The 26,702-nt window shown below is 41.6% G+C and overlaps 1 protein-coding gene across 3 annotated transcripts in view; it reads left to right on the forward strand.

The window, feature by feature from the left end:
• Window positions 1–26,702, forward strand: part of ITK (IL2 inducible T cell kinase) — a gene marked incomplete at its 5' end in the record, with an annotated part of 79,208 nt that overhangs the window by 41,008 nt on the left and 11,498 nt on the right. For 2 of the 3 annotated variants that reach the window (XM_079916839.1, XM_079916838.1), the window contains 10 exons: window positions 2,103–2,157; window positions 10,812–10,894; window positions 11,938–12,071; window positions 12,460–12,534; window positions 14,165–14,336; window positions 14,732–14,948; window positions 15,865–15,929; window positions 16,020–16,138; window positions 19,899–20,056; window positions 23,040–24,588. In XM_079916839.1, coding sequence (XP_079772965.1) covers window positions 2,103–2,157; window positions 10,812–10,894; window positions 11,938–12,071; window positions 12,460–12,534; window positions 14,165–14,336; window positions 14,732–14,948; window positions 15,865–15,929; window positions 16,020–16,138; window positions 19,899–20,056; window positions 23,040–23,111 — 1,150 coding nt within the window. In that variant the 3' untranslated portion in view covers window positions 23,112–24,588. Of the gene's footprint in view, window positions 1–2,102; window positions 2,158–10,811; window positions 10,895–11,937; window positions 12,072–12,459; window positions 12,535–14,164; window positions 14,337–14,731; window positions 14,949–15,864; window positions 15,930–16,019; window positions 16,139–19,898; window positions 20,057–23,039; window positions 24,589–26,702 lie in introns of those variants that run through there. The other variant, XR_013827606.1, reaches the window with a different exon arrangement.

Consider the following 26,702-nt stretch of genomic DNA (forward strand, 5'->3'; position numbering starts at 1 on the left):
GAACATGCACATGATAAATAGTGCAAAAATTACGTTCCTTAGGAGTTTGCAGATCGCAAGAAGTGTATCTGACAGGTGTAACCCCTGAAAGATGTGGAGTTGGGGGCTACAGCATAGCAAACTAGGATTTTCTGGGGGGAGAGAGGGAGCCTGGTAATGTTTTTCCTTAAGTCCCTGGTATATGATAGTTACAGGCTCTTTATGGTGGTGATAAGAGCATGGACTCTGAAGCCAGACTGGCTGGGTTCACTTCTGGCTACACCTTACTAGCTCATTATTGACCTTGGGCAAGTCCCATAACCTGCTGATAACACTTTCTGACACATGATAGGTGAGCTACACATAAGCTAAATATTCTTTGCAGTCTTAAAGTTCTCACCAGAGTATGGCTGGAGCTTTCCCCGCAGCAAACTTTGATAGAGTCCACTGACCAGAGATACGATGTCAGCCTAGCTACAGCTAATGCAAAAGAGACTAATCAGGGCATACTCAGGAAGCCAAAGTTCATATCGAGGCTGTCTTAATGGAAACTTTATGAAAAGTCAGTTAGCATCTTTGTATAACTTGGATAATTCTAGTTTAGCCTCATCAGTCATTAAAATTCCAAGAATGATACTACACTGCATTTATGTTACATGTCATCTGTTGTTGCTTGCTTGAGTACGATATGCCACACATACAGATTAATGGCCAGCCAGGCAAGGAGCTGGACTGCTAGTTTCAAATGCTCAGATGTATGAAGAAGAGCTTTCAGCACTACATATGTTAATGAAATCAAACTATAAAAATGACATTGAATCCATAGTGTACTTAGATTCGCTTTTCCCCATTATCCAAATCATTCCTTCACACTGCATTGGTTCCTAAAGGTGTCTGACATGAATTATTTCAGGTTAAGATCTATTCTTTGGTAGTAAAAATCAAGAAGTATCTTTACTTTCTTTTTTTATTTATACATTTAATCTATTATTCAAATTGCTTACAGAAAATTTGATTTTAAAACTTCTCCAGAGAAGAAATGAGACACTTATCCTGAGAAAATTAGCCAGAAATCTTAAGAAATTAAAACAGCTGTATGATAAAATCAGAAACACAAAATTAAACAGTATCGTGTCATCACATGAACCCCGTGACACATTTTCCTTTTAAACCAACTTTGAAGCTCAATCTCAGCTTAGTTCACTTTGTAAAAGTAGAAAATATGTGAATGTTTACCTTACTTTTAGCAGATTACATCCATTAAATTTTTTTTTTTTTTTTTTTTTTTTGCGGTACGCGGGCCTCTCACTGTTATGTCCTCTCCCGTTGCGGAGCACAGGGTCCGGACGCGCAGGCTCAGCGGCCATGGCTCACGGCCCTAGCCGCTCCGCGGCATGTGGGATCCTCCCGGACCGGGGCACGAACCCGTGTCCCCTGCATCGGCAGGCGGACTCTCAAGCACTGCACCACCAGGGAAGCCCCATTAAAATTTTTTAGTTTTTTCAGCAAATAAATTTAGCATTCCTTTGACAAGGAATAACAGGGGGATGCATAAGGTTTTTCTACATTTGCACTTTTTACAAAGATAAACTAGCCTTATGAGATACTGTCAATGTCATTTGTGCAAGAGCTTTTGTGCAGCTGGGAAAAAAATGTAATTATTTTGCAGAAGATCTTGAAAACCAGTCTTACAGAGGAAAATACTACAATTGTTTTAAAAGGATATTTGCTACACTTTCAAATTTATATTAAATTTTTATAGCTGCCCTAGCGTCATCCTGCTAATAACCACCCACTGACTTACAAAATAGAGCAGAAGATAAATGTTTTCTAAAATTTTAATGTGGAAAATTTCCAACATGCACAAAAGTAGAGAGAAAAATATAATGAACCTCCATGTACCCCAAACCCAGCTTCAACAATTATCAACATTTCACCATTCTGATTCATTTGTTCCAATTAAATATTTTATTACCTGGAAATGGTTCATGCTTTTGCTTTTGAGTTTGAAAGCATTGGTAGAAACAAAAAGAACAAAAAACTTTCTGGCATTCATTTTCTTTCGTAAGTAAATAATGACGTTTTTCAAAATGTCATTGATCTATGACTTTTCCTGCTTTCAGGTGGTACAATAAGAGTATCAGCCGAGACAAAGCCGAGAAACTTCTTTTGGACACAGTAAGTCTCCTTAAACTGTCTTTTAACTTCAAATAAACTGAATTGTGTTACTTTTTTTCAGCCACGCTGTGGTTTGTGCTAATGCAGTGAGTTGACATATTGGATTAACAGTGGTGTCCATGTCTGGTAAAAGTATTCTGGGGGTTCACAGGGTTAGCATACATCAGTATAAGAAACCTGGAGAGGATCAAAGGCCTTGGTGTTCACGTGTGACCATGACCACAGCTTCCGTGGGTGGTCTTTCGGGCCGTGATGGCTGGCCCTGGGGAGCTGTGCTGCTGGTCTTCCTTGCCTGCATCTCTGGCTGGGTCAGGAGTGCCTGTGCCTCAGATTCCACCTGGTTGGGCTGTGTGTGGATATAGAGGAAATACACCGCTTGTTTTAACTCATTTTTCACGCAACCGTTCTTCTTGAGAGCCATACGGTGTCGGGAGCGGGACTGAGCTTACACAAGGGTGTCAGGATTAAGGGAGAGAAGGCATGGTGTGGTGAGGAAAGTACTGGGTCCTGGCCACTGCTCTGGCTCCAACTCAGTGTGTGACTTCGGAAACATCTCTTCTTCCTTCTGGGCCTCGGTTTCTCAATGAGTACAAGAGGAGTACTGGACTGAATCAGGGATGACAATTACCCAGACTCATACTGCCACTCTCTGCTCCTGGCCCTGTGGCCGACACAGTTGATCAGAGTCCATGGCTTTGGGATCCTTCTCAACACAGTGCTCCAGGAAGCTGCCATCAATTGACTGGCATGCAAGGTAAAACCTTCTCTTCCTGGATTAGAAGATCATTTGTGATTCTAAAACAGTGCCTCTCAAAGTACCCGTGGTGATGGACTACTTTTTGTGGTTGGTTTTTAATTCCCAATCTGTCACAGACTTACATTTTGTAAAATACAATAAAAATGAATTATCAGAAAAAATAAAAAGCAAAAATAAGAAGCAAAGACATAAAAAATGCAAGTCCAATTTTTTTATGAGTATTAGATTCATTAGACATAAAATTACTCTGTCTGATTGCTATAAAAAGATTCTAAATGCTTACTTTCAATTTTTAGTAACAATTTGCTAACTGGCACCCATCCATACACCACACTTAAAGTAGCACAGAAAATTGTACATTTAGGGCCCTTGCAGAGAAACCCAATGCATGCAGGTATTGAGAGAAAGCTTTCTACAAGGAAATCAATCAATCTATCAGCGTATTTGCTTAGAGCAGTGGTTCGCAGGCCTGTCTGCACATTAAAATCACCTGGGAAACATTTTCAAAATACCAATGCCCAGGTCCCAGCCCAGATTCATTAAATCAAAATCTCTAGTGGGCTAGAGGGGTGGGATAGGGAGGGTGGGAGGGAGATGCAAGAGGGAGGGGATATGGGGATATATGTATATGTATAGCTGATTCACTTTGTTATACAGCAGAAACTAACACACCATTGTAAAGCAACTATACTCCAATAAAGATGTTAAAAAAGAAGAAAACCTCTAGTGGGTAGGGTCCAGGCATTAGTAATTTAGAGGAAAATCTCTCCAGGTGAATCTAATATTCAAATTATGTTAATGACCCGCGCCCAACACAAGCCTCACCAGTGAGACTAGTAAACAGTAGGCCTGGGTTGATGGAGGCATCAGTCTCTCCGTGCCAAAATGCTAGCCCTGTTCCTGCCATTTCATGTTCCTGCCATTTCCCAGTTATGGTTTGAAGGTATTTCCTATCTTTAAGAATCTTAAACTGCAAACCTCTCCTGGATGGAATGAAGCTGGAGTGACCAACTCATCCTGGTTTGCCTGGAACTGTTCCAGTTTTAAAACTGAGAGTCCTATGGCCCCAGAGCCCCCACACCTCAGTCCCAGACAAACTGGGACAGTTGATCACCCAAACCGGTAAGCATTACCAGTTTGGACAGTGGCTAGAGGTGAGCTTAGAGAAGGAGACCTGGGAAGATATCAGGTAGGGAATGAAAGTCTGCGATGGGAAGGTGGAGGGATGATGAATATTGTCAAAGAATAATCTAAAGGCATATAGTTGATTAATATACTATTTACTTTTGCACAAGGGAAACTGATGATAGATTGATTCATTCTATCAAAGGCAAACATATAATTTCTATAAGAGGAAATCGAGACGGGAGGAGAGCCCACAGTCATATTTTGGAGCAGTGAACTTTTCTCCTTTGGTTAAGTTGCCAGTGAGTAGGCAGCTGGCAAAGAGGACAAGGTGAGATGCTCTGCCCTTGGGCAGTTTTGTTCTCATCAAAGAGGGCAAGTCCAGTTGTTTGTGGATTTTCCAAAAGACTATATGTGTTTACCAGTGACAGATGCAAAACAGGCAGTCTGTATGATGTCAGCCGTCTCCAGCATCTGTTGTCTTTATGACGTCTGCACCATTTCATTTATTAGGATTTCTCAGTATAAACTCACATACCTTACCATGTTGCTGAGCACAGATCTAAGCTATAGAGATACTTGAGACAAGGTCTTTGATCTCAATAAGCTTTAGACTCTATTGAGAAACAAGACAAACTCTGAAGAAACAGAGGATAATCTAAGAAAAACTGAGCATATGGAGCAGGCTTTCAGTGGCCTCAGAGTTCTGAGAATATTCTAGAAGAATTAGAAAGATTTCATGGAGGAAGAGGAATTAAGCTGAGTCATTACTAGACTCTGGTTTCTCCTTGGTTCCACCTCGACTCCACACTTAATTATTTCCTGTGGTTCCCAATATCACACATTAGAATCACTGGGAAATTTTTAAAACTACAGACTTCCAGACCCCAAGCCCAGACCTACAGAATCAGACTCTCCAGGGTTAGTTTGTGGGAATCTATATTTTTTCAAGTCAAACTTGTGATGCATATGTGGCCCACTCAGCACCTATGTTACTGGATAACATAATAAATTATTAAATTAACCAAAAAGAACTTATAATTAAATAAGAATTATACTGAGTTTAAACAAGTGCAGTTTTGTTATTTTCAATCCCACATTGGTTAATGAAGTATTGCCCATGGAACACCTAAAACAGCCCACATTAATGATTAGCAAAAGATGATTTCTATTTTATAGCAGTTCTTTGGAGACACAAATACTTGCTAGCGCAGTTGAAACATTCCTCCTTATTAATATTCTAGACTACTTCACCAAATCCTCTTTGCCTTCTTAGGTAATATAAGGGCAAACTTCAGTGGGTCCCTATATTGTATGATTTTTGAAACATCAGCTTTTCATCAGCTGTTTCAGGGGTGAATTTAGTGTGTCCTTATCTAACAATTATAGGACCCTTAAAAGATTGATTGATTCATTATTATTGACCAAAAATGGATTTATTTTATTTTTATTAATGAAATCTCCTGATATACTGCCCCATGCATATTTCTCCACTAGAATATAAACACTTTACCTTGTTCCTGCTGTACACAGGACCCCAGAACTGTACCTATGATAACGTAGCTGCTCAATGAATATTTATTGAGTGAATGAATACAGCAAATACTTAAGAAGTGTTTTTAAATTAACAAATATGCTGTAGGAGAAGCTGGCTAATCATGAGCATCATTGGGGAGCTTTTAAAAAATACAAATTCCAGTACTCCAGCCCTCACCAGTCAGAACCTTAGGAAGTGGTACCCAGGTGATTCTGGGTCTTACCCAAGTTTGGGAACCACAGAAAATATCTCCTATTGTGTCCTATCAGTTCTTCGGATAGCACCTCCTCTAAGAAACCACTCATGCTTTCCCTCCCACAAGCTGTGGAATGTGGGTTTTCCACACCTTTGAACTCTTGTGGTGCAACGTCATGTCATCTCCAGTGGCTTTGTTTTCAGCCTCAGACCTCAGCAGTCTCTCTTCTGTCGTAACACATTTAGGTAGAGGGTAAATTCCTTGCAAGCAGGTACTCTATACTTTACGGCATTGCATACGTTGGGTGGCCTGAATTTTGGGCAGAAGCCTTATCTAAGACATTGGTTTATCATATTTCCATGATTCTAAGATGTTATTAAAGATACGGTACTGACTCCATACCAGGATTTTTTCAAGAAAAGAAATGAACCACCTCCAGAATGAAGAGTGGCTATCTGTCAGAGACACTCTTAAATTATAATGCAGTGCGAACAAGCTATAGGTTATCAGTCCATCTTTTTCACAATAACCTACCCTGTGCAGCAAGATTATCTTCTGTAAGGTGCCCTTCAAATCATATGGACAGAAAGAAAGGAGTAAATTCCTAACAGTCAACATGTCTCAGATGAAAGCAGACAATGGCATTAATACTTCTAACAGATGGTATACCATAGCATCTAATGATAGTCCCAATAGTCCTTGTTCTGGTATTATATTCCAGGAACTGTTTTATATACTTTAATTCTCCCAACCATCTTGCAAAAGTCATTTTACAACTGAGAAAACTGAAGCTCCTACATTTAATCAGGAAACATCTGTATTGACAGAATTATAGACTGAGTTAGAATTCCTTTTAAAGAACATCTGGTCCATCCCCTTTGTGCTACAGGGGACTAAACTGAGTGTAAATCAGTGGCATAGCCTGGACTAGAGCAGGGACGCTTCTTCATAGACACACACACACACACACACGCACACGCACACACACACATACACACATGCACGCACACACAGTTAGTAAGGGAATATATGAGTTAAGTTCTATTCTCCCATCCCTATACTTCCCATCCATGTATTTTACCCCCTTGGCATGATTTTTTTTTCTATTGTTACATCTTTATTTTTCTAGATAAAATAGTAAAAGGTAAAGTGAGACCTTGACTATATCCCGTGGGAACAAGCCCCCTCCCCGACCTACCCTGGCTGCGTTGCACAGATCAGTGCCCCTATGCATGGCGATGACAGGAGCAGAGACCCTTTAGACTCCACCGTTCTTGGTGGTTGTGACTTCCTCTGAGCCCCTTGCAGGAAGTAGGTGATAAGGCACATGCCGGATGCCTCCTTTTCCTCAGAACCCTGCGCTGCCTCAGCCCTAAACCAGAGTTTCCTGTCACCAGCACTGAATGCCACCTAGAGCAACTACAATGGAGGAAGAGCTCTGCCAGCCTCCCGTCCTCGGCAGAGCTGACTGAAAACTTTACCTCTACTTTGTCTGATGTCTTTGGATCAGTTTACTCTTGTTAACAGTTGGGCCCCTCTCTAATCACAAATTAAAAAATAATAATAATGGTTTCTTTGAAAGAATAAAACAACAAAACATTCTTGATTAAATAAAAGAGACATTACCACTCCCTTCTTCACAGATAGTGGATAAACTTGGGGTCTTTTTGGTCTATGTTTCTTCCCTTTAGAATAAGTTACATATGTAGATAATATCTGCCTCGACTAAAGTTTAGTTTCTTCCTGTCTTGAACTTAACCCATCACATTTCAGTGAGGCAAGAGCAAAAGCTTCGATATTTGGCAAAAGGGGAGGAATTTTGAAGACAAGTGATGGTACATGTAATACATGGATGAATATCACAAACATGATGTTGAGTAGAAGAAGCCAGACACAAATTCACTATTCACAACAGCCAAAGGTTGAAACAACCCCAATGGCCAGCAATTGATGAATAGATAAACAAAATGTGGTGTAATCCATACAACGGAATATTATGCAGCCATAAAAAGGAATGAAGTACTGATACATGCTACAACTTGATGAACCTTGTAAACAATATGCTAAGAGGAAGAATCCAGTCATAAGAGACCACATATTATATGATTTCATTTACATGAAATTTCTAGAATTGGCAAATCTATAGAGAAGTCATATTAGTGTGGCAGGGGTGCAAATGGTACTGAGGTGTCTTTTGGGAGTGATGAAATATTCTAAAATTATATTCTGGTGATGGTTATACAACTCTGTGGTTTTGATAAAAATCACTGATTTGTACACTTAAAAGAGGAGAATTTCAAGTTTTCTAAATTAGGCTTCAAAAGCTATTTTAAAATCTAATGAACTAATCTGGGAGTTTTTGGTGTCACATAGATCACCTTTACTTCAGAAACTGAATAAACTACTGACCCCAAAGGGGGGAAAATCTAATTTTTGGAAAATCAAGTTTTTTAAAAGGCCGATTTGCATGCAAAAGTTAGAAGGGTGTTTACTATTGCACTGGATAAACCGTTTACATTCATATCTGAGAAGACGAAAATAAGAATCTGGTTAGTTCTCTGTTGTCCTCACCATGTCCAAGGTCATGAACAGAGCACACTGTAGAGAATGTGGGAGGCTAACTATGGGCATAAGGTTGTACTGTTGGTCCAGAAAGATTGACAACTCATTTTCTTAAATTTCAAAAAATTCATGAAATACAAAATCATTAAAGTAAATTCTGTGTGTACAAAGACAGAATACTAGGACTGTCCTAGAGTACTATGACATCTTAGAAAAAGAAATGTAACAGCTTTCTGTATTTTCCTCAATTCTTTCCCCGCTTTCAGGCAACAGCTAGGGCAGCCCTAGCTCACGACCTTGAGAAAGGAAGGTCAAGGGTGGACAACAGAGACCTGAAGATTCAGGTCTCAGCTTTGAATTTCTTCCTTTCTTTTTCCAGTTTTAGTGAGACATACTTGACCCATAACATTGTATAATTTGAAGGTGTGCCACATAATGATTTGATTTATGTATATATTGTAAAATGATTAATACAATTTTAGTTAACATCCATCTCTATACATAGTTACAATTTTTTTTCTTGTGATGAGAACTTTTAAGATCTACTCTGAGCAACTTTCAAATATACAATATGGTATTGTTAACTGCAGTCACCATGCTGTACATTACATCCCCAGAATATATCTTATAACTGGAAATGTGTACCTTTTGACCACCTTCATCCAACTCCCCTACCCTCTGCTTCCCTCAAATTTCAAAATAGACTCTTGAATCTCCCAGCAGGGAGAAGAAGAGTTTGGGGAGTCTCACAAAGTTGTTGTGGTAACCTCTAAGTTTGGCAAGAATGCACAATGATGTAAGGGCCAACCGTCCCCCCCCAAATTCCCCTCTGCGGGTTTAGGGCCAAGTCAGAGGAAGCAGGTTACGTGTCTACATGAGGATGAACTTTCTAACTATTAGTGCTCTTTCAGATGACAGGGACTACTCTTCAGGACTGTTATAAATAAGAAATGCATTTTCAGTTGAGTCAGTGGAGACCAAATCTGGATGTCCATAAGCCTTTTAAAAGTTCAGGTCCCAGGGCCTCAGTCCTGGAGATTCCAAGTGTGTAGGTATGGGGAGGCAGTGGGAGGGGGGGAGCATGGTAAACTGCTCGTAGTCGTCGTTTTGTTTTGTCTTGTTCTGTGCTTTAGATTCTTCAAGTGATTGTGATTACCAGCAGTTTGGGGCACAGGGGTTTAGGGAGTCAGGCCAGATCAGTGGTTCCCAACCAGGGGTGATTTTGTCCCCCAGGGAACATGTGACAATGTCTGGCAGCCAGTTGATAGAGGCCAGGGATGCTGCTAAACATCCTATGATGACAGGGCAGCCCCCATGACAAAGAATTACTGCCCCCCAATCGTCTATAGTACTGAGGTTGGGATAACCCTGAGCTAGAGAACCTTTCTAGGTTCTTCTAAAAGGTCTTTTCTAACCCTGAAATTCTAGGATGCAAACAATTAGCATGGCCATCTGTGTATTATTTGTATGTGTAGAGGACCCACCTTTGGGATTAGGGGGTGGAAGAGCTTCTAAACTGTGTATATTTTGCTCCATATACAACAAGTGTATGCCCACCACACGAGGTTCCTCTCTCTCTGGCTTTCACTTATGGCCCTTAGTGTGTCTAAGTTAAGCAAACCATAGCAACAGATTTTGCAAATATCACCAGCACAGATTGACAGGTGGGTAGGAACAGAGTCTTAGACACAAAGTACTCAAAAAACAGTGTTAAGACTTTCAAGTTCCTACCAGGACTGAAAAAACTGGTCTCCCTGTTTGTTAGTACTTATTTCATCAGCACTGGCAAAATTGTCAGTGGGGTGCAGGGTATATGTGGGGGCTTCCCCTTCTCTCCACTTCCCTCATGCAACCAGCAGCTTCGTTTTCTTTCTCCTTTTGCCCTGCAGCAAAATCAGCACTTGAGAAAGGGCCTACAAAATATATTCCCATTAAGAAACTAATGAAGCTTCCAAGACAGAAGTTTTGTGCCCCTGTGGGGAACAGAGAAATGGCTTCTAACGTTTGTTGAATGGAGGTACCACGGACTAGTAGAATGAGCAAAGGTTTTGCTCACCTGCCACATTCAAGGTTCAAATCCCAGGTCTGCCACCTATATTCGTAGGTCGTGAGAGAGTCACTTCAGCTCTGCAGCACTCAGTATCCTCATCAGGAAATTGAAGATAATAACATCTAGACTGCAATGTTGTGGTGCGGGCTGGGCAATATCTGTAATGAGCTCCAAGAGGGCAGAGCTTGTGTCTGTTTGCCTCCGTTTACTGTTTATGTCATCACTAGAATAGTCTTGGAACCACGGTAGGAGCTCAAGAAATGTCTCTGGAATGAATGAATGAAACAGTAGCCTTTATAGCTGAAAGGCTGCGCTGTGCCAAGCTGGCCTACAGTATTTCCTCCTTTCACAGGCAAGAAAGTGAAGCTGGATGCATGAGCCTGGTTTCCTGGGATCGCTGATTTTCCATTCTTTCTAACCCTTCCAGGGCAAAGAAGGAGCCTTCATGGTACGAGATTCCAGGACTCCAGGGACATACACTGTGTCTGTTTTCACCAAGGCCATCGTAAGGTATGGTGCTAACTCAGCAAAGTGGGGAGAGACAGTCCTGAGGTGGGTGAGTGATGACCCACACACAGGAATGTCAGACAGTGCAAGAGGTAGAGGAGTCTCGAAAAATACTGTGTTTTCCTGATCCCTCTGAGAAAACCAAGGCTAGGGAGATTAAAAACATAACTGAAGTCACTTACCTAGAAAGTGACAGAGCTAGGGCCGGATGCCAGGTTGACTTCCCAGTTGGCATCCCTGATTGCAAAGCCCTAAAGAAATAAATACCTGGTCCTGTATTTGATGCATTTATAATTTAATCCAAAGAATAACAGAAAAGATACGTTTGAGTGCAAGCGAGAAAATATGAATTCTAGTTCTGGCTCTGCTAATAAAACTATCCACCATTTACTGAGTCCTTACTACATGCCAGAACCTTACAGATCCTTTCACTGGGGGCTGGTCACCTGGGTACCCTCTGCCTAGCACAGAGCAAAATTCCAGACTCCCAGGAGAAAAGCAAGCATTGAGCATAAGCCACATTGTTTATACCAACAATTTAGGTGTAGGGAGCCATCCTTATCAGTTAGAGAATGGCAAGAGCCCTCCTGAAATCTAAGTTCTCAGAAGCCAGCCAAGGCCCAATCTTGCAAGCAGCCCTTTCTAAGGATAGCAGTCAGGGCTGCTATGTTAACTCTGCTATACAAAGCCAAATAAGTACGAAGGGGCCAAGATGCTTCCTTAACATATGCTGAAGATTAGTTAAATCCACACAGCAGGGAAGGCAAACATGTAGCACATACAAGACGATTGTCCATTTTGAGGCTTTGGAAGAAACATCACCAATCCATCATGGCACCAATCCTGAGTCCAGATGCAGCCTCAGAGTCCTTCTTAATACAGCACCCAAGGCCAGCCTGTCAAGACTGATACACAAGTTGAAATATATCTGCCATCCATGTGAGAGGGCAAAAAACAAAGCTAATAGGAATCTGCTACCAGTAGACATTTCTGTCTCTAAACATTGCCTTTTAATAATCACTGCATTTATGTTTAATTTGTTTAAGTGAGAACAACCCCTGTATAAAGCACTATCACATCAAAGAAACAAATGACAACCCCAAGCGATATTACGTGGCTGAAAAGTACGTGTTTGATTCCATCCCTCTCCTCGTCAATTATCACCAACACAATGGAGGAGGTGAGTTCTAAGGGACAAGGCCAGAGGGGGAAGCCTCACAGGGGAACTTGGAGAAAAGTGACAAACACCCAGCTGGGTTTCTTCATCTCAGACAAACTGACTATAAGTAATAACTATACAAATAGAAAAGTATGCCAAATATTTGATTATATTACATAATCTTCATTAGCAAATTCTGCTGCTGGAATCATGCGATTTCACCACCTGCCCACCTGTGACATTATACCTCTTCTCAGGGAAGATGTAATATCAGTGATTGGGCTTTGGAATTTGTTTTCCAGAATAAAAATAGCTTTTGCATTGGATTATATTTTTTCCTGGTGATTTGACTTGGATGGTTGCTATGGTAAAACTCTAATGACTGCCTTTCACTTTGTAATCAACACAGGCCTAGTCACTAGACTCCGGTATCCAGTTAGTTCCTGGAGGCAGAAAGCCCCGGTCACGGCAGGGCTGAGATACGGTAAGCAGTGCATTTGGGAATGTTATTCATTTGCACTAACTCACATCCCTAGAGGTCTGGGGTAAATTCTGAATGGACTTCCCCAGACGTAAAATGATCATTAAACAGGTACACTGTAGATCTGGAGATGGTGTGCACAAATGAACATTTACAATGTGTGTAAGATGACATCTATGTGTATGCACATTTATCTAGGTCAAATCAATGTCTATTGGTTTTAGATGACAGTTCATCAATGAAGTATTTACTGAGCACCTACTTTGTACAGAGCACTCTGCTAAATGCTATTAGAAAAAAATATTAGGAACCAGTGCTATAGTACTGTGTTCTCGCATATTTTCTAGAACTTCTGTATCATCTAGTTTGTTAGGTATGGGTCCATTGCAAGTGCTGTAAGCTAGCAGCATTCAGAAATGTCTGTCTGCATAGCACTGTGTTAAATTTTTTTGAATGCTTTTAGGCAGGGCATGCATCTCTAGGGCCATAGGCCCTACTATTCCTTCTTGTCCTATGGAACCGTTTCACCCACTTGTGATTTTCTGCCTGCCTCCCCTGGTCCAAACTGTGCTGGTCGAGAAGGCTGGTGTACCTTTCATTTTATATCTTCTAGATTGGTGGTTCTCAAGCTTCACTGTGCATCAGAGTTACATAGGATGCTTAAGAAAAGTGTTGACTTCCAGCCCCGACCCAACATTTACCAAAACACAGTCCCAGACAGTGGGGTCCTGGGGTTGCCTTTTCAACAAGTGCCCTAGGTGATTTTGACACAGGAGTTAAAGGGTGATACTCTGAGAAACAGTGTGTGGGCTCTCCATCCCTAACCAGCACCATATCTGCACACAGTAGGTGCTCGGTACTGTTTTCTGTTGAGTCTGTGCCTCAAAGAGATAGAGACTGAACTGTTTATGGTACTAGACCAAGCATCAGGAAAGGTTAATGCCCCTCAGCCTCCTTATAAAAATAAGAAAATTCTAATGCCTGTGGAATCTGCATGTGCCCATGCTGGATGGAAGCCCAGAGAGTATTTTATGAACCCACTCATTTTTGCCAGTGTGAAAATTGAGACTCGGATCGCTTTTATTCTTTTTTTTGAGCATTTATTGAAAGCCTACCTATGTGCGAGACTGTGTGCTGGCTTGCACCTCTGTACCAGTCCTCTTGGAATCCACCACCTTACCCCTAACCCCTGCTAAGGCCTAGCAAGTGCTATGTACATAATGGATGCTCTTGATGGATGAATGAACGAATGAATGACCAGTTCAAATAAAACTTGCTCTATGTGAAAAATGACAATAAACATTTTTCAATCAGGTATAGGAAATGGTTGGGGCCTTAGAACCCTGTCATTGACTTTCTTTAATATCTCAACTAATGCCATCCTCCTTTCTCTTTCCATGTAATCGTCCCCATGCACATTTTTCATGGCTTTCAATACATATTCTATGTTATTATTTGGGAAAAAAGATACTTTTATCTATCTATAGTTCTAAGTATATAGGCTTATACCATTTGCCATCTTTGAGTTATATTAACAATAGGCTAACATTCTGTATAGGGCTATATAGTCTCCTGGGAGTCCTATACTTCATATCTACTGCTTGCCAACTCTGGAAAACTCTTTCTCTTCCAGGGAAATGGGTGATTGATCCCTCAGAGCTCACTTTTGTGCAGGAGATTGGCAGCGGGCAGTTTGGGTTGGTGCATCTTGGCTACTGGCTCAACAGGGACAAGGTGGCCATCAAAACCATTCAGGAAGGAGCTATGTCGGAAGAGGACTTCGTCGAGGAGGCTGAAGTCATGATGTGAGTGGCCAAGACAAGAGTATGCAGAGATACCTTGGGAAGGATGTTCTGTGCTGTGCTCTTTGAATACCATTCTGATGCCATCTTGTGCCACCTCCCTGCTCAAGTCCAGCAATGGCTTCCCATGGTATGGAGAATAACTCCAAGCTCCTCACTGTGGTCTAAAAGGCCCACCATGGTCTGGCCCTGCCCGCTCCCCAATCTCATCTCCTGCCCATCTTTCCTCTGGTTCCATGACATGCCAACCACACTGGCCTTCGTTCATTCTCGCGTACACCAGCTGAGTCCCTGCATTCTTCAGGTCTCAGCTCAATGAGACATTTTTGTTTGGGGGAGGGAGTGTATTTTGGAGAGACTAAACTTAGAGCATCTCACCCCTTGCCATTTTTCTCCAGGAAACTCTCTCACCCCAAGCTGGTCCAGCTCTATGGAGTGTGCCTGGAGCAAGCCCCCATCTGCCTGGTGTTTGAGTTCATGGAACACGGCTGCCTGTCAGATTACCTGCGCAGCCAGCGGGGGCTCTTTGCTGCCGAGACCCTGCTGGGCATGTGCCTGGACGTGTGTGAGGGCATGGCCTACCTGGAAGAGGCGTGTGTCATCCACAGAGATCTGGTAAGAGGGCGTAGGGCAAACCCCTACAGGTCCAGGGTGAAGGCACATGTCCCACTGAAATGTAGAGCTACGAAGGCTGGGAATGCATGAATCAATAACAAGGCATAAGCCCTCTTCCTTCCCCTCTCAACTTCTTCCTTCCTCCACCCACTGTGGGATGTCCTCATGGGACTCAGATCTGGGCTCTATTTCCAGCCCCACCTCTGACTTTCACCCTCTGAGTTGGAGTTTACATTCTTTCTAAATAAAGCTAACAGCCTCTCCTTTTTAACCTCTCTGTGCCTCCTTTTCCTCTTGGTAAAATGAAAGAAATTGACAAGCACATGTTTCTCAAAATGTTATCCAAGGATCTACCAGGATCACATTGGGGTGATCCTAGAACCATCCTCAGAATTTCTGGGGGTTGAGGTTTGGGAATATTCATTTTAACATGTCCCCCCATGGGATTTGCAGGCACATTAAAATTTGAGACTCATGGGTCTTTTCTTGGTAAGGGCTCTTCCAATCGAATTAGAGACCATGTACCATCCCTACTGAGGAATAGTTTTAAGAGAATTAGCAACTTCAACACATTCTTATTTTAGTCAAATGGGTAACAGCTTCTTCATATCATTCCTGAGGTTAACATCAGGTTGCACTGGAGTTTACAGTTGGTTACACAACACCATGGATTTTTCTTCTGATTAGGATCCCAGGAATGAAGATGAAAGACCAGATTTACTCATCCTGATAAAGGATTTTAACATACAACTTTCCATCCGGCACTAGTGAAGCTTAACTAGCATTTGTGAAGCTCCTCATTGCTTCTGCACAGCAGCACATGGAAAAGCAAAGGACTGTGATTATAGGAGACTCCTTAATTACTGATTACCCACCAAGTTTTCCTTTCCCTTTCGTTTGCCTGTCTCTGCTCCAGGCTGCCCGGAATTGTCTGGTTGGAGAAAACCAAGTCATCAAGGTGTCCGACTTTGGGATGACAAGGTAATACGGACCTGTGGTGCCGGCAAAGTCTCAGGAATGGGATGCAGGCCACCAGGACACTCAGACGATCTCTCTCCACTCTCTCCCCAGGTTCGTCCTTGATGACCAGTACACCAGTTCCTCAGGCACCAAATTCCCGGTGAAGTGGGCGTCCCCGGAAGTCTTCTCTTTCAGTCGCTACAGCAGCAAGTCGGATGTGTGGTCATTTGGTAAGTGTCATTCTGGCCCCACTCCCACATGACCTGGGACTGTGGGCCAACTGTTTTATTTGTCAAATTCAGGCAGCCTTACTTGCCCTGAACACTGGATGGTGAGGGCGTCCCACTGAGAGTCTGTACAAACAGCTCTGAAAGGAATGAAGGGGCCCTCATTATTGCATCTAGTCTTGGACATTTTTGAAATAGGGGCAAAAATAAAAGCGAAAACAGGATGCTGGTGATAGCTGCTGTGACATCAAAAGCTGGAGTCAGGAGATTAGCATATGAGCCCTTGAGAGCAAGGATCATGTTTTTTCCCAACATTATATTTATTCTCACATTTATTCCCACATTTAACTCTCAATAAAGTATTTTACCCATTCATTCAACAACGATTTATTGAGCATCTACTACATGCTAGGAGCTAATTTAGGTGCTCACAAAGCAGTGGTACATAGGACAGAAAAGGCTCCTATTCTCTTGGAGCCAAGTTGTAAGGGGAGACAGTAGCAATCATGCAAACAAGCTAACAAATATGTGTATAAGATAAAGTCAGGTAGCGGTAAGTGCTATGAATAAAACAAAAGAGTAATGGGAAAGAGAGTAACTGGAAGGGAGGGAGGGTCTGTTTTAAATAGCAGGGTCCGGGAAGGCCTCTCTGAGGAGGTGACTGTTGAGCAGAGAGCTGAATGATGAGACGGAGCTGTCTCCATTTGAAGGTCCAGGGAACAGTGTCTCTAACAAAGGAAGCGGCAAGTGCCAAAGCTTGGTGTGTCCAAAGAAAAGAGGTACTGACTTAGTGGGAGAACAGTAGGCAATGAAAACGGCAGGCCATGGTAAGGAATTAGAATTTCTTATAAGTGCAAATGGGCAAGAATGAAAAGACAAAATGAATGATGCCGGTGTGGCAAGAAGTACTAAATATTCTGGCTGGATGTGTCATGTCTTTCTAAGCCATAGTTTTTGCATATTAATGTATACAGAAAACTATACTGGACAACCTCTTTGACTTGGATTGTAAGGATTCTACTTCGGACAGGACTAGTTTGGAGTTTGATGCTGTCATTCTATGTGAAGGGAAAGTTTGCCAAATATATTGACTAGTAGTAGAAACCAGGGCGAAGATGACTAATTAAATCTCTTACGAGGAGAACTAACTAATCTTCTCCAGCATTTTAGAATATCCATTTCCAACAACCAAGTGAGTTTTGATTTTGAGTCCTTCTGAATGATTCCTTAAAGTAGTTTCCCTGTTCAACAGGCCTAACTATGACTTTGTTAGTCAAATTTAAGGTACAGAATGAACTTAGAAGAAAACAAACTGCGCTTGAGCAACCTCACCTTCTCTTTTCCCCAGTGCATATAACTAGGAAGGGTCTGGCTGATGTGTGGCCACTCTCTATCGGTACGGCGGGTCATGCTGCACCCAGCCAGGTGTCCCATAAAGAGATGTTTGCAGCCAGGGCCACTTTGTCGCATTCACCTGCTGACTCGGAATGGGGTTTATTCTGCCACAGGTTGTCAGCCTAGGACTTTGCTGCTGCATCTTATAATTAGAGGGTTGAGCTAAAGTCCATCCCTTCCTAGGATATGTCATCTGAAGTGTCTAAGGATGAGATTGACCGATGGAAGCAGAATAGAGGGATGAGAAAACTGGGGTGGCAAACCTGAGAAACAGAAACCTGGATGGAGGAGAGCTTTTGCCTGCCTCAAGGCCACTGGGCTTTGTCACGCATTTTGAGGTTTTTCCCCTAATTAACTGCACTATTTTTTTAACATCTTTATTGGAGTATAATTGCTTTACATTGTTGTGTTAGTTGCTGCTGTATAACAAAGTGAATCAGCTATACGTATACATATATCCCCATATCTCCTCCCTCTTGCGTCTCCCTCCCACCCTCCCTATCCCACCCCTCTAGGTGGCCACAAAGCATGAGCTGATCTCCCTGCGCTATGCGGCTGCTTCCCACTATCTGTTTTACATCTGGTAGTGTTTATATGTCAATGCCATTCTCTCACTTCGTCTCAGCTTCCCCTTCCCCTTCCCCTTCCCCTTCCCCATGACCTCAAGTCCATTCCCTACATCTGCGTCTTTATTCCTGTCTTGCCCCTAGGTTCTTCAGAGCCTTTTTTTAGATTCCATATGTATGAACTGCACTATTTTAAACAAGTTCAACTAACCCCTTTGGGCCTTACTCAGTTCCTCAATGCATCACAAGATTTGCATGAAAGCAATTGTTTTCCAGCCAGCTTTCCCCCATTTTCCAAAGAAATCTCACCGGAAATCCTGGCATCTTGGGGTACTAATTGGTCTTATTTACTGAATTTCCAAAACTCCTGAGGCATTTCTGAGGCTCGCTTAGAAATTCTAATCCAGTTGTCTGGGCTAGGGCCCAGGATCTGCCATTGGAACAAATTTCTGAGTTGATTTTTCAAAACTTCAGATGTTTTAGGGATCATACTTTGGAAAACTCTGCCCTCAGGATCTCTGGACTATGCTTTGAAAACCACTGGATTAGGTGATCTGCAAGCTCTGTTCCCACTCTGACAACCTATGAATAGATGAGTACATAATAAAGCTGGGTGTGACATTTCTACTGAGGGCAAAAAAGGAAAAGGGATTAAATCGGAGGTCAAAAATGGACAACCTAAAGATTTTTGCTTGGTTAACACAGTATTTCTTTTAAATCAAATTGAGTTTAGGGCTTCCCTGGTGGCGCAGTGATTGAGAGTCCACCTGCCGATGCAGGGGACGCGGGTTCGAGCCCCGGTCCAGGAAGATCCCACATGCCGCACAGCGGCTGGGCCCGTGAGCCATGGCCGCTGAGCCTGCGCGTCCGGAGCCTGTACTCCGCAACGGGAGAGGCCACGGCAGTGAGAGGCCGGCGTACAGCAAAAAAAAAAAAAAAAAAATTGAGTTTATATTTTAAAACTCCCAATTTATGACTTATCTTTAAAAAATCAGAAAATGTGGCAATTCAGAGCCCTCATTCCCATGTGCCCTATGCTGGCTGGAGCTAAATCACAGCTGCCCCTTTGGGGATAGAATTTTTGACCTCCAGTTTTTCACAGTCCTCCCTAGTCCCTATTATGCAGACCTCATCCACTCCATTCATCTATATCATGTGTAGACATTTGAGTTTACATCGCCTGCAACTTTTAGTAGTAGCATTTGAGTTAGATATAACAAAGGGCTGAGCTTGAACATTCTTAACCACTAGAAAGGTAGGGAAGGGACTTCCCTGGTGGCGCAGTGGTTGAGAATCCGCCTGCCAATGCAGGGGACGCGAGTTCAAGCCCTGGTCCAGGAGGATCCCACATGCCACGGAGCAACTAAGTCCGTGAGCCACAACTACTGAGCCTGAGCTTTAGAGCCCATGTGCCACAACTACTGAGCCCACGCACCTGGAGCCCATGCTCTGCAACAAGAGAAGCCACTGCAGTGGAGGGCCGGTGCACTGCAATGAAGAGTGGTCCCCCACTTGCTGCAACTAGAGAAAACCCGCGCGTAGCAATGAAGACCCAATGCAGCTATAAATAAATAAAATAAATTAAAAAAAAAAAGAAAGGTAGGGAAATCGCTCTTTAGAAATAGCACAGGCCTAATAAGCCTCAGGTGGCTTTTGATATTGTACTTTCTGGAGGTAGGGACTTGAATCTTAATGTCAAGGAGTCTGTGATTTCTAGAGGTAAGATGGTTTGTTCGCTATTTAGGAACTTTATCACTAGCTGTTTCGACTCACCATTTCAATTCACCTATTCACACTCATAGGTGTGCTGATGTGGGAAGTCTTCAGTGAAGGAAAAATCCCGTATGAAAACCGAAGCAACTCAGAAGTGGTGGAAGACATCACCACCGGATTTCGGTTATACAAGCCTCGACTGGCCTCCTCACATATCTACCAGATCATGAATCATTGCTGGAAAGAGGTCAGTAAAGGAAGTGGTTCCCCCCGCCCGCCTCATTATAATCTGCAATTGCAGGGTCTGCCCCCATCCCTGAAGAAAGGAACCCTCTCAGAGTATGAGGCAGTAGGGATGACAAAATAGATTAGCAAGAAAGTGACGTTGAGCATCTATTAACTAAAGGAGTTACTCATCCCTAGAAGAGCTGGCAGGGACCTTAAATGTTATTTGATTTGTAATATAATGTCACAAGCCATCAACATACTGTCAGAAAGGAAGAGTGGGGAAGGCCTATGTCAATTTTTTGAGGAAAAAAAGCATCTGTAACATCATAAAACCATTAAATATACATGAAGTTAGTTCTATAAACTGGTAAACAGAAGTTCACTGGTGCTGTGAAACTATTAAAATGACTGAATTAAAATTCATACAACATGTTCATACAAATACAAAATTCATACAATTCATGTTTATTCATACAACAATTCAGAATGGGAGCCAATTACTCTGCACCCTCCCAGACATCTCAGTTATCCTTGGGTGGCAGTGTATGCCTTAAGCCACATTAGCATGAGATGTCCTTGTGTGAGTTAGCAAATTTTAAATTTCAACCACAGTTGAAAGTTGCTGAATAGAGAATTAACACAAATTCGGATCATTATGATATGATAGCTGACATTTAGTACTTTTTTCTTTTTTTAATTTTTATTAATTTTTTAAATTAATAGACTTTGTCTAGAAGTTTTAGGTTTATAGAAAATTTGAGCAAAGAGTGAAGAGAGTTCTGCCCTATAAATAACATTTTGCATTAGTGTGGTACATTTGTTACAATTATTCTACCACCACTGATACATTATTATTAACTAAAGTCCACGTTTTACATTAAGGTTCACTGCTTTTTTTGTACAGTTCTGTGAGTTTTGACAAATGTATATCATGTATCTACCATTATAGTATCATACAGAATAGTGTCACTGCCTTTAAGTGCACTGTGCTTCACCTATTTATCCCTTCCCCTCTTCTTCCCAAATCCCTGGAAACCATTGATCTTTTTATTGTCCAAGTTCTGCCTTTGCCAGAATGTTACATAGTTGAATCATACAGTATGTAGCCTTTCCAGATTGGCTTCTTCCACTTAGAACTATGCATTTAAGATTCCTCCATGTCTTCATGGCTTGAAAGCTAACTTTTTTTTTAATCACTGAATAATATTTCCATTGTATGGATATACCATAGTTTCTTTATCCATTCACCTACTGAAGGACATCTTGGTGGCTTCCAGTTTTTGGCAGCTATGAATAAAGCTGCTATAACATTTGTGTGCAAGTTTTTATATGAACATAGATTTGTAGCTCAATTGGGTAAATATCTAGTGGTGTCATTCCTGGATCATATGAAATGAATAGTTTCATAACACTAGCATATGAAAATGTTTAGCCTTGTAAGAAACTGCCAGACTGTCTTCCAAAATGGCTACCATTTTCACATTCCCACCAGCAATGAGAGTTCCTGTTGCTCCACATCCTCACCAGCATTTGGTGGTGTCAGTGCTTTGATTTTAGCCATCTTAATAAGAATATAGTGGTATCTCATTGTTATTTTAATTTGCAAATCCCTAACATATGATGTTGAGCATCTTTTCATATGTGTATTTTCCATTTGTATACCTTTTTAAATGAGGTAACTGCTTAGATCTTTGCCCATTTTTTAATAGGATTATTTGTTTTCTTGCTTTTGAGTTTTAAGAGGTCTTTGCATATTTTGGATATAAGTCCTTTATCAGATATGTGTTTTAAAAACATTTTCTCCCAGCCTATGGCTTATCTTTTCTTTCACTTAACAGTGCCTTTTACAGAGCAGAAGTCTTTTACAGAGCAGAAGTTGTTAATTTTAACAAAGTTCAACATCAATGTTTTTTCTTTTATGAATCGTGCTTTTTGTGTTGTATCTAAAAACTCATTGCCAAACCCAAGGTCACCCAGATTTTCTCCTATGTTATCTTCTAGATGTCTTATAAGTTTTGCATTTTACATTTAGTTCTATGATCCCTTTTGAGTTAGTTTTTGTGAAGAGTGTCAGGCCTGTGTCTAGAGTCATTGTATTGCATGTGGATGTCCAATTGCTCTAGAACCGTTTGTTGAAAAGACTACCCTTGCTCCATTGAATTGCCTTTGCTCCTCTGTCAAAGATTTGACTACATTTGTGTGGGTCTATTTCTGGGATCCCAACTCTATTCCATTGACCTATTTGTCTATTCTTTCACCAATACCATGCTCTCTTGATTACTATAGCTTTATAGTAAGTCTTGAAGTCAGGAAGTATCAGTCCTCCAAACTTGTTCTTCTTCAGTATTGTGTTGGCTATTCTGAGTCTTTGGCCTTTCCATATGGAGTTTAGAGTTGGTTTGTCAGTATCTACAAAATAACTTGCTGGGATTCTTGTGATTGTGTTGAATCCATACATCAAGTTGAAAAGAAATGACATCTTAGCAATAGCAAGTCTTCCTAACCATGAACATGGAATATTTCTCGATATATTTAGCTCTCCTTTGATTTCTATCTTTAGAATTTTATATTTTTCCTAAAATAGACCCTGTACATATTTTATGAGATTTATACCTAAATATTTTCTTTTTTAGTCTTACTGAGTGCTTATTTTATGTTGCATTTTTATATACAATTTTATTTAATTCTTACAACAATCTTATGAGATTGATAATATTATTATCCCCATTTTACAGATGACAAAACTGAGGTTCCAAAAGGTTAAGTAACCTGTTCAAAGGTCACACAGCTAATGAGTAGAAAAGCTGTGATTCAAAAGCAGGCCATATGATTCCAAAATACCTGCTGTTAACAACTAAGACATAATGGCCTCAAATACAATATATATAGAAACATATTTAAAACTCAGCAGAGGGGATTGCTGTTTAACTCTGGTTTGCTTTGGAATTAGCTATGACACACAAGTACAAGGAAATCACAGAGTTCTTTTCTTCCTTCTCTAGAAACCAGAAGACCGGCCACCTTTCTCCAGACTCTTGAGTCAACTGGCTGAAATTGCAGAATCGGGACTTTAAAAGAGACTCAGTGCCAGGCCATGGGCTGCAGATCCTGAGTGGGGCAAGGAGGTCTTCCCACCACAGAGCATTAAAAGCTGCCACCATCCCAGGACTCCTCAGAGGCAACTGGCCTGTGGCGCCAGTCCCTAAGCTGCCACGGAGGCAGCGGCCTGATAGAGGCGGGCACCAGGCCACAGGCAGGAGGCTCAGCCACTGAACTGGGAGCAGGGCCAGAGCAGTCTGTACCCTTCCTCCAGCCTCTTATCTCGTGTGGAGCGCAAACCTCAATCGACAGCTTTCAAGCAACATTTCTTGCACTTCTTAGAGAAAGGGAGAGATGGGGCAGCACCCTGGATTATTACCCTTATTGTTATTTTAAACATGGACCTGAAGTTCATGGTCAAGGGATTTTTTATTTGACCTGACAACACAGAATCCCAGGATATGGGGCAAGATGAACAAGGAGCATGACTCTTTTTCAAGGAGAACTAGTGAGTTAATTAAAGTCACAAAGAGTAAGCTCTGCCTCTGTGATGCTGTCAACCACAGCTTCCTGCCTTAGAGGACGATGAAACAGCTGCTCACATTAGAGGCCGGATATTCTGAGAAGCAGCTTTATGAGGTTTTACCCATAGAGACACTGCCACCTCTCTCCTTGAAGGGAGCATAGTGGACTGGGGTGAACAATTCTGATCTCACCGCTGGAGTATTGGGTATCTGGTGTCTGGGCAGAAAGAGGACATCGGATGGTGGAAACACCTGGTACAGGGAAAGGCCTTAGGTTGTAACCACTTGGATGCTCGTCTTTACTACCAAGCCAAGCAAGTGACTCTGAGTCCCCTTCTGTGCCGAATGCTTCCACAGGCATCCTGGGAGGAAATCATGGCTTCCGTAAACACTGACTTACTGAGACCTCCAGGAATCAGTCCCCTCTCTGCATTCTTTTATCCTCATCAACAGAGTGCAGACTTGTGCTGGGGAGTGTGGCCTGGCAGAGAAACTGAAGCTGGTTTAGGCCCTAGAGATTTGCAACTTTAAGGTTGAGACTTCCAAGTCTCCCCAGATTCTAAGAGAGGAGTAAGAGGTCTGTTCTTGTTCAAGCCATCTGGATGGAAACTGAGTCAGGCACCGAGTGGGGGGCTTCCAAGATGCGCAGGGATGCCTACTGTTGATTGAGCACTTGAATATGCAAAATGAATATGTACTGAGCTACAAGCCTTAATTGCAGAATCTCAGTTCACCCTGAGTTCACACCAGTGCAGTGAGATATTATTATTATTCCCATTTTACAGATAATGGAACTTAGGCTTTGAAAATCTTGGACACCGGCCTGAAGTGACAGAGCTAGGAAGAATACAGCCCACCTCTGTCTGACTGCAATGCACAGTTTCTCTATTTTTATTCAACACTGCCTTCTACTGAGGGTGAAAGGGATTGCTGAGGAGGTAAGTACAGTAGAGGGGAAAGTCCTAGAGAGCCAATAAAGAAGCCAACACAGCACCATCAGCAAGTAAATCTGCTCCTGCATAGACCAGGGTGGCTGGCAGTGTAGCCCTCCAACTTGGAATAGGATCTTTTTTTCCTCATCTGTATCCTCACCTTCATCAGAGTTAATGACGTTGGAGTTACTAAAGGAGTAATTAGCCCTTCGATTCACTCAACCCACCAGAGTCATATTGCATGAGGCAATTTGTAGATGAGCTTCAAAGCAGCTTTAAAAGATTCTCCTGCAGAAGTATAAATACTTCCTTGAATTATCACTTCAGCTTTGAGCCGGCTGCGGTCTTCTTGGACACTTTCTGGGGAAGGGTATTCCCTGATGTAAGAGAGATTTAATTTTCATACAGCGTTCAGGGAAAACTCTTTTTGGATGGTGTTGAAATCAGCTCTTTCTAAAAAATCATGTGATATTTTGACCGGCTGAAGATGCAGATGTACAACTTTTAAGTATAATTATTGTGAAACTGGTAGCTTCAAAAAAAAACTATCATTTAGAAGATGATATTTCTCAACTTATCCAAAATCATCCCTGTTTACTTTTTTAGCATTTTGTACATTCTTTTTTGGAACCTTTAATTAGAGATGATTTCGGGAACATCCAGCCTAGAAGGAAAACATCAGAATTGACTGATTTCTGTGGTATGGTTTAGAAAAATTCTCCCTTACATGGTATTATCTTGTTCAAGCTCAGAATCATTGAGGCTTTAACTTAACATGTGTCAAGAGGTTACCTCTCAGTGTCCTGCAAAATAGACTTCTGCCTGTTTGGTTTTTGGCTTTTTTTTTCCTTCTCACATTTTGAAAACGGTGCCATGTGCTCACAGGGAATTCCCCTTATGCAAAGTTTTAGTTCTCGATGCATTTTATAGATTTTGCATTGTGCCCTTTTGAGACTATGTATTTATATTTGGATAGACTGAATATTTATTAGTGTACAGTGATTGCTAATGTTCACAATTAAAATGTTACAAATATCTCTTATGCTTTGTAAATCACACCAAGTTAAAGGTTGGGTCTAGCAAATAAAGCTGTGCATTTTAGTAAATAGGGTATGTATAGCCTGGGTCCATACTTATCCCAATGTCAGACAACCAAAAGTTTTCCATAAATAATAATGGTTACATAGTTTCACATTCCACAGACAAATAAAGACTATACATTGTTCAACATTGTTTCACCAGGTAAATATCAAATGCTTCCTGTGATCTCTGATATGCTGCACTGAGTGCTGCAGAAACAAAGATGAAAAAGACACAGTCTTTACTTTTAAGAAACTCCAGGTATGGTTGGGAAGGCAGACAAATAAACAAGTAAAATTATAATACAGCAATTAGAGCAACAACAGAAATAAGGTCAAAGTAGAGAAGAGCTCAGAAAAAGTGATGGAATCTATTGGGCAAAGGGTGACAACAGTGGAAACTTCTTAGAAACCTGCTACTGAAAGTGTGGTCCCCGGACCAGCAACAGCAGCATTACTAGCTTGTGAGAAATGCAAATTCTCTCTCCACCCTGAGATCCACTGAATGAGAATCTGCATTTTAACAAGATCTACAGGTGATCATCTGCACATTAAAGTTTGGGAAGCACTGTCACAGAAGATATCATCTCTGACTCAGTTTTGAAGATGAATTATGCTTTTTTTAGGCAAGCCAATGGGCAGAAATACTTTCCAGGTAGAGGGATAGAGGAAACAAAACATATTGGGAAGCTATTATCAGTTTACCATTGCTGGGGCAAAGGGTGTGTGTGTGTGTGTGTGTGTTTGTGTGTGTGTGTTTGTGTGTGTGTGTGTGTGTGTGTGTGTGTGTGTAGACAAGGACTTAGATTTTAAAACACAAAAAATGTTGGAACTCTCGTTGTAGAGAGGAAAAATGTCATTGAACAAGGAGAGAAGGTCAAATCTGTGTTTAAAAATATATTGTGGCAGCAGTGTGGAGAGTGGATTTGAGAGAGGGAAAGCTGGTGAAAGAGAAACCAATCTGGAGATGATTTCTGACTTGCTCCTAGTACCAAATTATTGTTCATACTCATTCTGTCATCTGCTATGTGGGTGACATGTGGAAACTGTAATTCGGAGCTCTTAAGCCACAGTTGGACAGCAAGGCACAG

The sequence above is a fragment of the Stenella coeruleoalba genome, assembly GCF_951394435.1.
Source record: "Stenella coeruleoalba genome assembly, chromosome: 3".
In the NCBI taxonomy this organism is placed as follows: domain Eukaryota; kingdom Metazoa; phylum Chordata; class Mammalia; order Artiodactyla; family Delphinidae; genus Stenella; species Stenella coeruleoalba.